We start from the raw sequence: 11814 nt of genomic DNA, 5'->3' as shown, positions 1-11814 counted from the left end.
TAATAATAATGATGGTATTTGTTAAGCACTTACTAGGTGCCAAGAACCGTTCTAAGCACTGGGGTAGATACAGGGTGATCAGGTTGTTCCATGTGGGGCTCACAGTTTTAATCCCCATTTTACAGCTGAGGGAACTGAGGCCCAGAGAAGTGGAGTGACTTGCCCAAAATCACCCAGCTGACGAGTAGTGGAGCTAGGATCAGAACCCACGACCTCTGATTCCCAAGCCCAGGCTCTTTCCGTAGAGAATTATTAGTATTCCTGTCATTATCCCCATTTTACAGATGAGGTAACCGAGGCCCAGAAAAGTGAAGCGACTTGCTCAACGTCCCACGGCAGACAAGTGGAGGAGCCGGGATCGGAACCCACGTCCTCCCGACTCCCAGGCTTGTCCTCTCTGCACTAGGCCACGCTGGTTCTCCTCATGCCCTTATGAAGTATCCATTCAATCGTATTTATTGAGCACTTACCGTGTGCGGGGCATTCATTCAATCGTATTTATTGAGCTCTTACTATGTGCAGAACACTGTACTAAGCGCTTGGAATGTACGATTGGGTGACAGAGAGGGACCATCCCCGCCCACTGACGGGCGAAGCAGCGTGGCTCAGTGGAAAGAGCCCGGGCTTGGGAGTCGGAGGTCATGGGTTTGAATCCCGGCTCTGCCGCTTGTCAGCTGTGTGACTGTGGGCAAGTCACTTCACTTCTCTGGGCCTCAGTTACGTCCTCTGTAAAATGGGGATTAACTGTGAGCTTCATGTGAGACAACCTGATCCCCCTATATCTCTCCCAGCGCTTAGAACAGTGGTCTGCACATAGTAAGTGCTTAACAAATACCAACATTATTATTATTATTATTCTCTTTGCCTCAGTTACCTCCTCTGTAAAATGGGGATTAACTGTGAGCCCCATGTGGGACAACCTGATCCCCCGTATCTCTCCCAGCGCTTAGAACAGTGCTCTGAACCTAGTAAGTGCTTAACAAATACCAACATCATCATTATTATTAAACGGGGGAGACAGATGGCAAAAGAAAAGAAGTAGTCAGGCATCAACACCATAAGCAAAGGTCAAAGGGCAGGGACTGTCTCTATCTGTTACTAATTTGTCCATTCCAAGCGCTTAGTACAGTGCTCTGCACATAGTAAGCGCTCGATAAGTACTATGGAATGAATGAATGAACGGAGCGCGGGCCAGGCGGGTGGCCGTCTGCTCAACTGTAAATATTTTCATTACCCTATTTATTTTGTTAACGAAATGTACATCGCCTTGATTCTATTTATTTGCGATTGTTTAATGAGACGTTCATCCCCTTGATTCTATTTATTGCCATTGCTCTTGTCTGTCCGTCTCCCCCGATTAGGGACTGCCTCTATCTGTTGCTACGTGTCCATTCCAGGCGCTTAATACAGTGCTCTGCACATAGTAAGCGCTCAATAAGTACTATAGAATGAACGAATGGGAAGGTGGAGGCCGGGCGGGGCCTGGCGGCGGTGTGGGCCTCCGGCCTGCAGGGGGCGCCGAGGCCCCGCGCCCTGCCCCGCGCTGCGGGGCGGAGGCCGCTCTCTCGGCGGCGGCGGGGGAGGGGAGGGGAGGGGAGGGGAGGGGCGCGCGCGCGCGGCGGCTCCATCCGGGGCCTGGGCGGCGGGAGCTTCCGGCCATTCATCCCCGCCCTCCGTCCGGCGGCCCGAGCGCGTGTTTGGCGGCGGCGGCGGCGGCGGCGGCGGCGGTGGTGGTGCGAGGCGCTGTGCGGAGCGTTGCGGGCGCGGGCAGCATGAAGCTCGTCAGGTGAGGAGGCGGGAGCGGCCGGCGCGCGGGGCCGAGGGGGCCGCGCGCGCCTGCCGGGTCCGGCCCCCCCCCCTCCCGCGCGCGCGCGCGCCCCCGCCGGCCCCGCGCGCGCCCCCGCCGGCCTGCGGGGCCTCCCGCTTTTTCTGCTCCTCGTCCTCCTTCCGCAGGAGCAGGGAAGCCGCGGCCCCTCCTTGGGAGCTCTCGCTTGAACCGCACTAAAACCCCCCTCCCTCCCCCGATTAGACCGTAAACCCGCCATTGGGCAGGTCCCGTCTCTCTCTCTCTCTCTCTCTCTCTCTCTCTCTGTTACCGATCTGTCCCCTTCCAAGCGCTTAGGACGGTGCTCTGCCCAGGGTAAACGCTCGGTAAATACCAGGGAATGAATGAGCCGGCCCAGAGCGGCCATGTGGCTCAGGGGCCGCCGCGAGGGCCGGGGAGCCAGAAGGGCCTGGGTTCCAATCCCGCCCCCGCCACTTCTCCGCCGGGCGGCCGCGCTCCAGAGGCCTCGACAAATGTGGCTGCCTTCAACAGTTGTCATCATCATTCTGATTTGATCATGAAAGCATCCTGCTTTGATCACGAAATCATCCTGATTTGATCACGAAATCATCCTGCTTTGATCACGAAATCATCCTACTTTGATCATGAAATCATCCTGCTTTGATCATGAAATCATCCTGCTTTGATCACGAGAGCATCCAGCTTTTATCCTGAAATCATCCTGCTTTGATCATGAAATCATCCTGCCTTTCTCATAAAATATCCTGCTTTGATCAAGGATTTATTACTCTATTTTATTAAGGATGCAGACCTATCTAGGATTCTCTTTATTTTGATGGTATTGATGCCCGACTCCTTCTTTCACTTCACTTACTAGTAATAATGATGATGGCATTTGTTAAGCGCTTACTAGGTGCAGAGCACTGGGGTAAGCACCGGGGGAGATCCAGGGTCATCCCCTTGACCTCCAACTCCCAAGCCCGGGCTCTTTCCACTGAGCCACAATGTTTCTCATAATAATGTTGGTATTTGTTAAGCGCTTAATAGGTGCAGAGCACTGTTCTAAGCGCTGGGGGAGATACAGGGTCATCAGGTTGTCCCACGTGAGGCCCACAGTCTTCATCCCCATTTTCCAGATGAGCGAACTGAGGCACCACGAAGTGAAGTGACTTGCCCACAGTCATACAGCCGATAAGTGGCAGAGCTGGGATTTGAACCCATGACCTCCGACTCCCAAGCCCAGGGTCTTTCCACAGAGCCACGCTGCTTCTCATAATAATGTTGGTGTCTGTTAAGCGCTTACTATGTGCAGAGCTCTGTTCTAAGCGCTGGGGGAGATACAGGGTCATCAGGTTGTCCCACGTGAGGCCCACAGTCTTCATCCCCGTTTTCCAGATGAGGGAACTGAGGCACCGAGCAGTGAAGTGACTTGCCCAAAGTGACACAGTTGACAGGTGGCAGAGCCGGGATTCAAACCCATGACCTCCGACTCCCAAGCCCGGGCACTTTCCACTGAGCCGTGCTGCTTCTCATAATAATGTTGGTATTTGTTAGGTGCTTACTATGTGCAGAGCACTGTTATAAGCGCTGGGGTAGATACAGGGGAATCAGGTTGTCCCACGTGAGGGTCACTTCTTTGGGCCTCATCCGGAAAAGGGGGGCGGTGAAGGCTGTGAGCCCTATGTGGGATAGGGACCGTGTCCAACCCGACTACCTTGTGTCTACCCCAGCGCTTAGAACAGTGCCTGGCACATAGTAAGCGCCCAATAAACACTATAATAATTATTATTATTAATTCCTCTGCCCCAGGAATACTGAAGATCGACGCTTCTGAATTGGATTCCTAAGGGAATGTGGCCGTTATGTCGGGGTATTGTTCTCTTCCAAGCACTTAGTACAGTGCTCTGCACATTCATTCGTATTTATTGAGCATTTACTGTGTGCAAAGCCCTGTACTAAGCACTTGGGCGAGTTAGAGGAGAACAACAGACCACCCCGCCCACCACGAGCTCAGAGTAGTAAGTGCTCAATAAATAGGATTGGCTGAATAAGGCTGTGCCCGAAGGCAGGCTTTTAAGTTGGACCCGTGGGGGTCCCTGACAACCCAAACTCAGCAGTTATCAAGTTCAAGAGTCGAGGGCCGTAAACAGAACAATAATAACAAAAAAAAAACCCCAACAAAAAACCAAAATCCAGATGAAGGAGCACTTTGAACTGGAGGGATTTGACCCATCCTGACCCAAACTATTTTAAGCATGTTTGACTTCATTGAAAATAGGCAGGGTGTTGGCTGTGTCTGGACAGGTTTACCTACCTGTGGAGTAGGTCCTCACAAGATTGATGTTTCTGGGCCAGTATTCACGGGAGCCATTTACTTTTGGACACCCTAAACTCCAAAAGGCCTTGAAGAGTGGAGAGAAAAAAGAAATCGAAATGATGACAAGAAATTGCCAGGAATCGTGTCCTAGGTTGTGCCCTCACTTTAGTTATATCGAGAGGGGCTGCCTTATGTAGGCTGGGACAAGCCGAGGTCACTAGTAGATACACTATCTGAGTTGTGTGTGTGTGTATTCAGCCAAAAGATGTTGATTTTTACTGCCTGGGGCTTTATTTTGGCATACCGCACCCTGAAAACAGCACTCTAACATCAAAAAATTGCACTGGCCTCATGAATAGATGAAGTAGGGGGACAGTAAGGTGGTGTTTGTACTTATTTTCAAAGTGCTTTCACAGCAGTGAGCTCATTTTATCCACATCACATCCCTGTGAGGGGAGGAAGGAAAGTGGTGGCGTGCCCTCCTTTTACAGAAAAGGACATGCAAGCCCAGAGAGATGAAGTGACTTGTCCAGGGTCATACAGCTCGGTTATTGAAAGAGTGAGGATTGGAACCCAGGTGTCCTGACTAACCCCAATCTCTTTCCCCATAGCCATCCTGCCTTCGATGTGCAGGCATTAACGGAGGGATTACCTTTTACCTCTCTTAGATTGCCAAACTGCAAATTGACTTTTAAAGCTATTTTCATTTCGCAGGTGACTGTTAACCACTTTACAATTCTAGTCAGAAATAACATCTTTGAGGAGGTTTCTCAGCTCTTGCGTGTTTTCTCAGGGCTTTTTACAGGTAACTCGTTTTGTGGGTCAATTTGGAAAAAAATGGCCAAAGTTGGTTTTCGTAACAAGTTCATTCAGGTCTCCCAAACCTTGTGTATTTGTTGTGCGTTTTGGCTAGAACATTATTAGGGGACTTGTTGTCTTAGAGTGTGAGCCTGTTCAGTCACGGCTGACTAACCGCTCTAGCAGAAGAAGTGGCTTGTGCCCGTCTAAGTGGGGTTTTCTTCTGTTACTTGGGGATTGGGGATTGCACAAGCCCCCGTGTTAAAAGAGAACTGAGTGTATGTGTGTGGTGGGAAAGAAATCACAAACAGGTCATTTTTCAAATTTTATAGGTGCCTGCAGGCACCGTCTCTAACAGTAACTGAGCCTTGCACGTAGCCAGTATTTCATCCAACTTCACATTCCAGTCTATCCAGGCCAATAGAAGAATATTCTCTAGTAATAACAATAATAATGATGGTGGTATTTATTAAGCACTTACTATGTGCCAGACACTTCTAAGCCCTGGGGTAGATACAAAGTCATCTGGTTGGACACAATCCCTGTCCCACACGGGACTCCCAGCCTTAATCCCTATTTTACAGATGAGGTATTCATTCAATAGTATTTATTGAGCGCTTACTATGTGCAGAGCACTGTACTAAGCGCTTGGGATGAACAAGTCGGCAACAGATAGAGACAGTCCCTGCCGTTTGACGGGCTTACAGTCTAATCGGGGGAGACGGACAGACAAGAACAATGGCAATAATTGAGGCCCAGAGAAGTGAAGTGACTTGCCCAAGGTCACGCAGCAGACCAGTGGCGGAGCCGGGATTAGAATCCATCACCTTCTGACTCCCAGGCCCGGGCTCTATCCAGCAAGCTTTCTATCCCAAATTTGTACTGAAAGCGTCAGTGGTGGGAGAACCGTCTCTCTACTTAAGACGACAGTTAACCTTTTTAATGATGAATTTCCAATTTTTCAGGTTTTTGATGAAATTGAGTCATGAAACTGTAACCATTGAACTGAAGAATGGAACGCAGGTCCATGGAACAATCACAGGTGAGGCAGCTTTGACTCAGGCAGAAATACTCAGCAGAGCAGTTTTAACAATCGACAGTTCCCCACTTGCGGTGTAAGACGGTCCTCTTTTTGCGGCCGGGACTTTTCAGCTGGTGAGAACGACAGACGGGAGTGCCATTTTTTTTTAAAAGAATTGCCTTTCTCTGAGATGTTTTTGCTAGTATATATGAAACATTTGCTAGGCTGATCGATTCGTCGAGGAAGAGGTCACTGGTGACTTTGGAGAGAGTGGTCTTAGTGGAGGGAAGAGGGCTGAAGCCATATCACGGAGGGTCAAGAGGGGAGCCGGAGGAGAGGAAGCGGAGGCGGTGGATGCGTGCAGTCTGTTCAAGAGTCGAGCTGGAATAGGACCGGGCAGTGGGATCCAGAGAGTGTTTTTTCCCCCAAGCGGGGAGAGAGGCCAGCGTGCTCGAAGGCAGAGGAGAAGGAGCCATCAGAGTGGCCGAGGATGGCAGAGAAGGGAGAAGAGCGAGCACAGCAGGTTTTTATAAGGTGAGAAAGGATGGGGCCAGTGGCAGAGGTAGAGAGATTTTGAAAGCAGGCGGGTGATCTCTCGAGCCAGCTGAGAAGGAGGAGAGTAAGATTTAGGGGAGGGAGGAGGTTACTAATAGTGATTGGTGAAGCAGTCAGGAAGTGTCGAGCACTGTTCTGACCTCTGGGATAGTTACAAGTTAATCAGGTTGGACACCGTCCCTGTCCCACCTGGGACATCTAAGTATGAGGGAGAACTGGTATTCAATCCTCATTTTGCACATGAGGAAACTGAGGCACGGGGAAGTGAAGTGACTTGATCGTGGTCCCAAGCAGCCAAGTGGGGGAGTAGGGATTAGAACCCAGGTCCTCTGTCAGATCATGCTGCTTCTCATGGGTAGGGAGAGGCTGGGGGGACTTCGGGGAGGCTACGCCTGAGAGTCGCGGGGTCGTCAGAGTTGAGAAAGGTGGGAGGTGAGGTCACTGGGGCTTCAGGAGGGAGTTAAAGGTTTGGAAAAATTGGGTTGACCAACGGTCGCGGGTGTTGAGGGGGGAGAATTCACACTGCATAGTGGAAGAAAGGTAGGTTACTAGCGAGCGAGCATGAATTTACCGAACGTCTCCTGGGCACCGAGCACCGGACGGGACTGTGGAAGGTAAGTTCGGCACGAACCCTAACCCACGTAGGTGCCCTCAATCCGAGAACGGGGAAGGGACTGTGGGGATGAGGCAGCAGACCCACAGGAAAGAAGGTTGATGATCAAAAAAAACCAATATTAAGACAGGGAGGACAAAACAGAAAATGTGGCTTAAAGAAAATGTTTTCGGGTCTTTCGCTCCTCTGGCAGCAGTCCAGGCCAGAGGGAACTAGGCCAAACTCTTCGCCTCGTAAGCGTGGGCACCGTTGGCTGCCGCTGTGGGCGTCCTGTGTCCGGCTCCCGGGGTGGTGTTTGGGGGAGAGGGGCACCTCACCCTCAGCTCGGAGCTGCCGGGGGCAGGGTAGCGTCTCGGCCCGAGGGTAAAGCAAGGTACCTCTGACAGCCTTTCCTCATCCAGCTGCCCACGCCGTTTTTCTAAGAAGCCGAGCAAAATACATATCTTCCTCCTCAAAAGACTTCTGCGGTTTCCAACTGCTTTTCGCGTTGAAAAATAACAGTAATAATAACAGAAATAACAAGCATTGGCTTCGAGGCACAACAGTGTCCTTCCTACTAACGTGTTCCCCGGCCTGCGTTCTTCATTTCTCCAGGGCGCACCTCCTCATTGTCCCTCGCTCTTGACTCGCCCGTCTCTGACTCATCGTCTTGTCTTTCCCGCCACCGACTGTTTTTCACTCCTTTAAACTGTGGCAGATTAATACATTTACCTGCCGTCCCCTCCATTCGATTACAGATTCCAGGAGAGGGATCCCAAGAGCCTGGTGGTTAATAAATACTGGTGGTACTCAGGGCAATATAGAGAAAAATCAGGAGGCGAGGCAAGGAGACAGAATGAAAAGTATATTGTCAAAGATAGACTCCCGGGTAGGCTGGTCTGGCTCAGAAGTGGCATTTGTTACGTTACTCGTGTCTTTTTTTAAAGGAGCGAATGTTCATTACAGTCAGCGTGATGGATTTCTTTGCATCTACGCGAATGTGCTTCCTTCCCCCCCACCCCCTTCAGGTGTAGACGTCAGCATGAACACTCATCTTAAAGCTGTGAAAATGACACTGAAAAACAGAGAACCAGTTCAACTGGAGACTTTAAGCATTCGAGGGAATAACATCCGCTACTTCATTCTGCCGGACAGCTTACCTCTGGATACCCTCCTCGTAGATGTCGAACCCAAAGTGAAGTCCAAGAAGAGGGAAGCGGGTGAGTGGATGCGAGTGTTTTTTTGGGGTTTTTTCCCCTTTTCGGAAAGCTTTTGTTTCCATTTCGAAGACAAGTGGTGCATTTGAAGGTGGAGAGTCACCATCAGCTTTCTCCCAGGCAGTAGGTAAAGCCTTTAAAATGCCTGCGGCATTTGTGACGTGCCGTGGTTTATGGGGACTAACTGAAAATTAAGCAGTTGGTTGCCTTCACCGATCTGTGGTGTTTATTGAGCGCTTACTATGTGCAGAGCACTGTATTAAGCGCTTGGGAGAGCACGACACAACAGAGTTAGTCAATTACAACTGATCCGCCCCCTGCCCACAAGGAGCTTACGGTCCGGAGGGTATAGCCGCTGTGGTTTCCGCCTGCCTTAGTCTGCTCTTTTTCAGGACCTGGGTTCGAATCCCAGCTCTGCCACTTGTCGGCTGTGTGACTGTGGGCAAGTCACTTAATTTCTCTGTGCCTCAGTTCCCTCATCTGTAAAATGGGGATTAAGACTGTGAGCCCCACGTGGGACAACCTGATTCCCCTATGTCTACCCCAGCGCTTAGAACAGTTCTCGGCACATAGTAAGCGCTTAACAAATACCAACATTATTATTATTATTATTATTAATCCCGGCTCCCCCGCTTGTCTGCTTGGGCAAATCATTTGACTCCACTGTGCCTCAGTTACCTCATCTGTAAAATGGGGGATTAATACCGTGACCCCCATGTGGGACCGGGACTGTGTCCACCCCAATTTGCCTGTCTCCATCCCAGCGCTTAGTAGAGTGCTTGGCACATCGTAAGCGCCTAACCGATATCGTTGTTATCTCGGAACCCCCCAGGCGGTTCTTCATTCGGAACCCTTCACCGTTCATTCGGTCGTATTTATTGAGCGCTTACTGTGTGCAGAGCGCTGTACTAAGCGCTTGGAAAATAGCAGTGGCACAGTCTTTGCCGGCAGAACAGAGACTGGAACTCGGGTTCTCCCGGAGTCACACCGCAGCGTCCTTTCCACTGGACCAAAAGCAGGCTCCTCCGCTGATATCTTCTGCACCCAGCAGCTCACGGGCTCAACTGCCGAGATTCCCACACTCCAGAGACAGCGATCCAGCCGAAAAGAGACCAGGAAGAAGGTCATTCTTTAAGGGACACCATCTTGCAGCCCTCAGCCCTTGTCCTGAGGAGGTTCTAAGAGAGTAGTAAACCCATGCAGAATTCCACTCTTATTTATCGGAGGAGCCGAGGATTAAAAGTGTCGTGTGAGGGAGCAAATTCCGTGGAAGTGCTTGAGGGCGGAACAGCGGATGCCTTGTTTTCTGGTCTCTCAGGATCTCCCGTAGGGTAGAATTCCTCTGGTCTTCTCCCTCTAATCCCTTTGAAGGAAGGGATCGCCTAGAGCAAATTGCCAGCCCACGTGTCCTTCCCTCCCCGGGGCCCCAAACCTAAGGCACTTACCGTTTTTTCTCCATCTTTGCACAGTGGCGGGAAGAGGTCGCGGTCGCGGTCGAGGCCGGGGCCGGGGCCGAGGCCGAGGAAGAGGAGGTCCCAGGCGGTAAACTCACCCAAGAACGCTTGTTACAAAATGGCCAGAAGTCAGGATATTTTTTGTACAGGTTTTGTTTACGATGTCAATTTTTAATAAACACAGAGGTTTGGAAAAGTTGTTCGGTAGATCACGTTAGCGTCTTAGCCTACCCGTGTGTATTCGTTTCAATCCCCAAGTGGAAAAGTAGACTATTACTACAAGCCGACCTGAAATTAGAATGGAAATAGCGTATTCTAGCATCCCCCACCCCCCCACCTTTTATTAGCTAAAGTGGTGGTGAAAAACCTTCCATTGTGAAAATTTTCAATGATTAAGTCCCTTCCCTTTTGAATGTCATAAGGAGACCAGTGTCTTCTGCGTGGGGCTTGATGCCCATATGAATTTTAACAGAAGACTCTTTTTTGAAAAATGGAGTTTGCCCAATTTTCAAAAGTGCCCACAACCCAGGAGTATTCTGCTATCAAGTCAAAAATCCTCATTAATACTGTGAAAGATGTCATGTAATGCTGTTAGTGACTTTTTATCAAGCGTGTTGGCTGTAACTTTTTTAGAAGTTGGTTTTTCTCCTAATTCTCAGTTTTTTACTCTTTTAATTTTGTTAAACAGGAAAAATTGCCGTATTTTCTTTTAGTACGCAGAATTTTTAATCAGAGCTGTACTTTCTGTTGTAGCTCTGAAGTAGGAAAAAAGGCTAAGTGTTTAATTCTGTAAAAGCAGATACAGACCAGGTCTACATTGTTTAAACATTTGATTGTATTTTACAATTTAAAGAAAAAGGATCTTCCGGATTTGTTTTTAGAAGGACTTAATTATTGTGGTAACTTGGAGAGGGTTGAAATAATTGTTGGAAATCAAGGGACAGGAATTACGCCAGCCAGGCACCCGGTTCAGTTACTGATTTTTTTTTTAAAAAAATTTTCTTTGAAATGCTCTCCTTTGTTTCCCCAAGGATTAAGTAGAGGGCCGTGTTCCTCTGAGAACATTACTTGAACCGGGAATTAAAAGCATTTAGGATTTTTTGGGGGTAGCCGTAAAACCAAATACTCCATATTTAAAACCCGTACTCGTTTTAACTACTTGGAGAAGTGAGAACTCTGATGCCACAGTCGATGGGTCCTTTTCTCAATTCCGAAAATCCATAAAAGAGTCGCCAATATCCAGGAACTGCCGGTATATCATCTGAATAAGCTTCTGCCACGTGTTATGGAAAGCAAAAAACGAGGCAGCTGGTTAAAAACCTCCCTTAGACTGAATGAATGATAAAGCGCTCGGCCAAGCAAACTAGGCTAACTGGTCTGATGGATCATTTTGAGTTCTGTTCGCTCTCTTCTGATGTCGGGTTCCATCTTTTTGAAGGCAGTTTTCCGTAAAAAGATTTAAAAGAGTAAACACGTTGGCACTAACACATTTTCACCGAGACCAAACCCCTTCCCTGTCCAGTCGGGTGTGAGGTAAAGGAGACCTCCCCCAGGCAACAGCTATGTGAAATTAAGGTGTAAGAACATCTGGTACCCCTTTTATTCTTATGTTGGAGCTACTGTCTGTGAAATTGAAACTTTTTACATAATTTGGGTTTGCTTCCATTAAAAAGACATTGAATTTTTATTTCAAAATTTAGTGTTTATTGCACGGAGTCATAACCAGCTTATCCTGACCGAAATCTCTGTTTTATGTCATTTTCCTCCGAAACCTCCCCAAATAAGCCTCTAAGGGGGCCCGATATTTCAGCCACAGTTATCCAAATCCACCAGCTATCCTAGCTCAAGCTAGTGTGTGGGTGATTATGAATTAATTCTGGTAAGTAGACAACCACATCCCACTGGTGGGATTGTCTGACACTGTTTCAATCTCAGACGATTTCTGTTGATCAGCATTTGATAATGATAATATGTTTAGCATGACCTGTTCGTTAGTGGTGTGGGTTTCAAGATGTTCAGATCGGGTACAATCACTGTCCCACAGTCTGAGGGGTAGGGAAAGCAGGCATCTTTA

General features: G+C 49.1%; 1 protein-coding gene across 1 annotated transcript; it reads left to right on the top strand.

Moving 5' to 3' along the window:
• Nucleotides 1-1678: 1678 nt before the first annotated feature.
• On the top strand, nt 1679-11435 carry LOC107547923 (small nuclear ribonucleoprotein Sm D1). The gene is made up of 4 exons (XM_029069472.1): nt 1679-1786; nt 5867-5943; nt 8098-8289; nt 9756-11435. The coding sequence occupies exons 1-4, from the start codon at nt 1773-1775 to the stop codon at nt 9830-9832; spliced, it is 360 nt and encodes a 119-aa protein (XP_028925305.1). The 5' UTR covers nt 1679-1772; the 3' UTR covers nt 9833-11435.
• Nucleotides 11436-11814: the final 379 nt, after the last annotated feature.

Source organism: Ornithorhynchus anatinus, chromosome 7, assembly GCF_004115215.2.
Source record: "Ornithorhynchus anatinus isolate Pmale09 chromosome 7, mOrnAna1.pri.v4, whole genome shotgun sequence".
Classification (NCBI taxonomy): domain Eukaryota; kingdom Metazoa; phylum Chordata; class Mammalia; order Monotremata; family Ornithorhynchidae; genus Ornithorhynchus; species Ornithorhynchus anatinus.
Note: the sequence above shows the minus strand (reverse complement) of the source record. Positions and strands in the feature narration are given on the sequence as shown.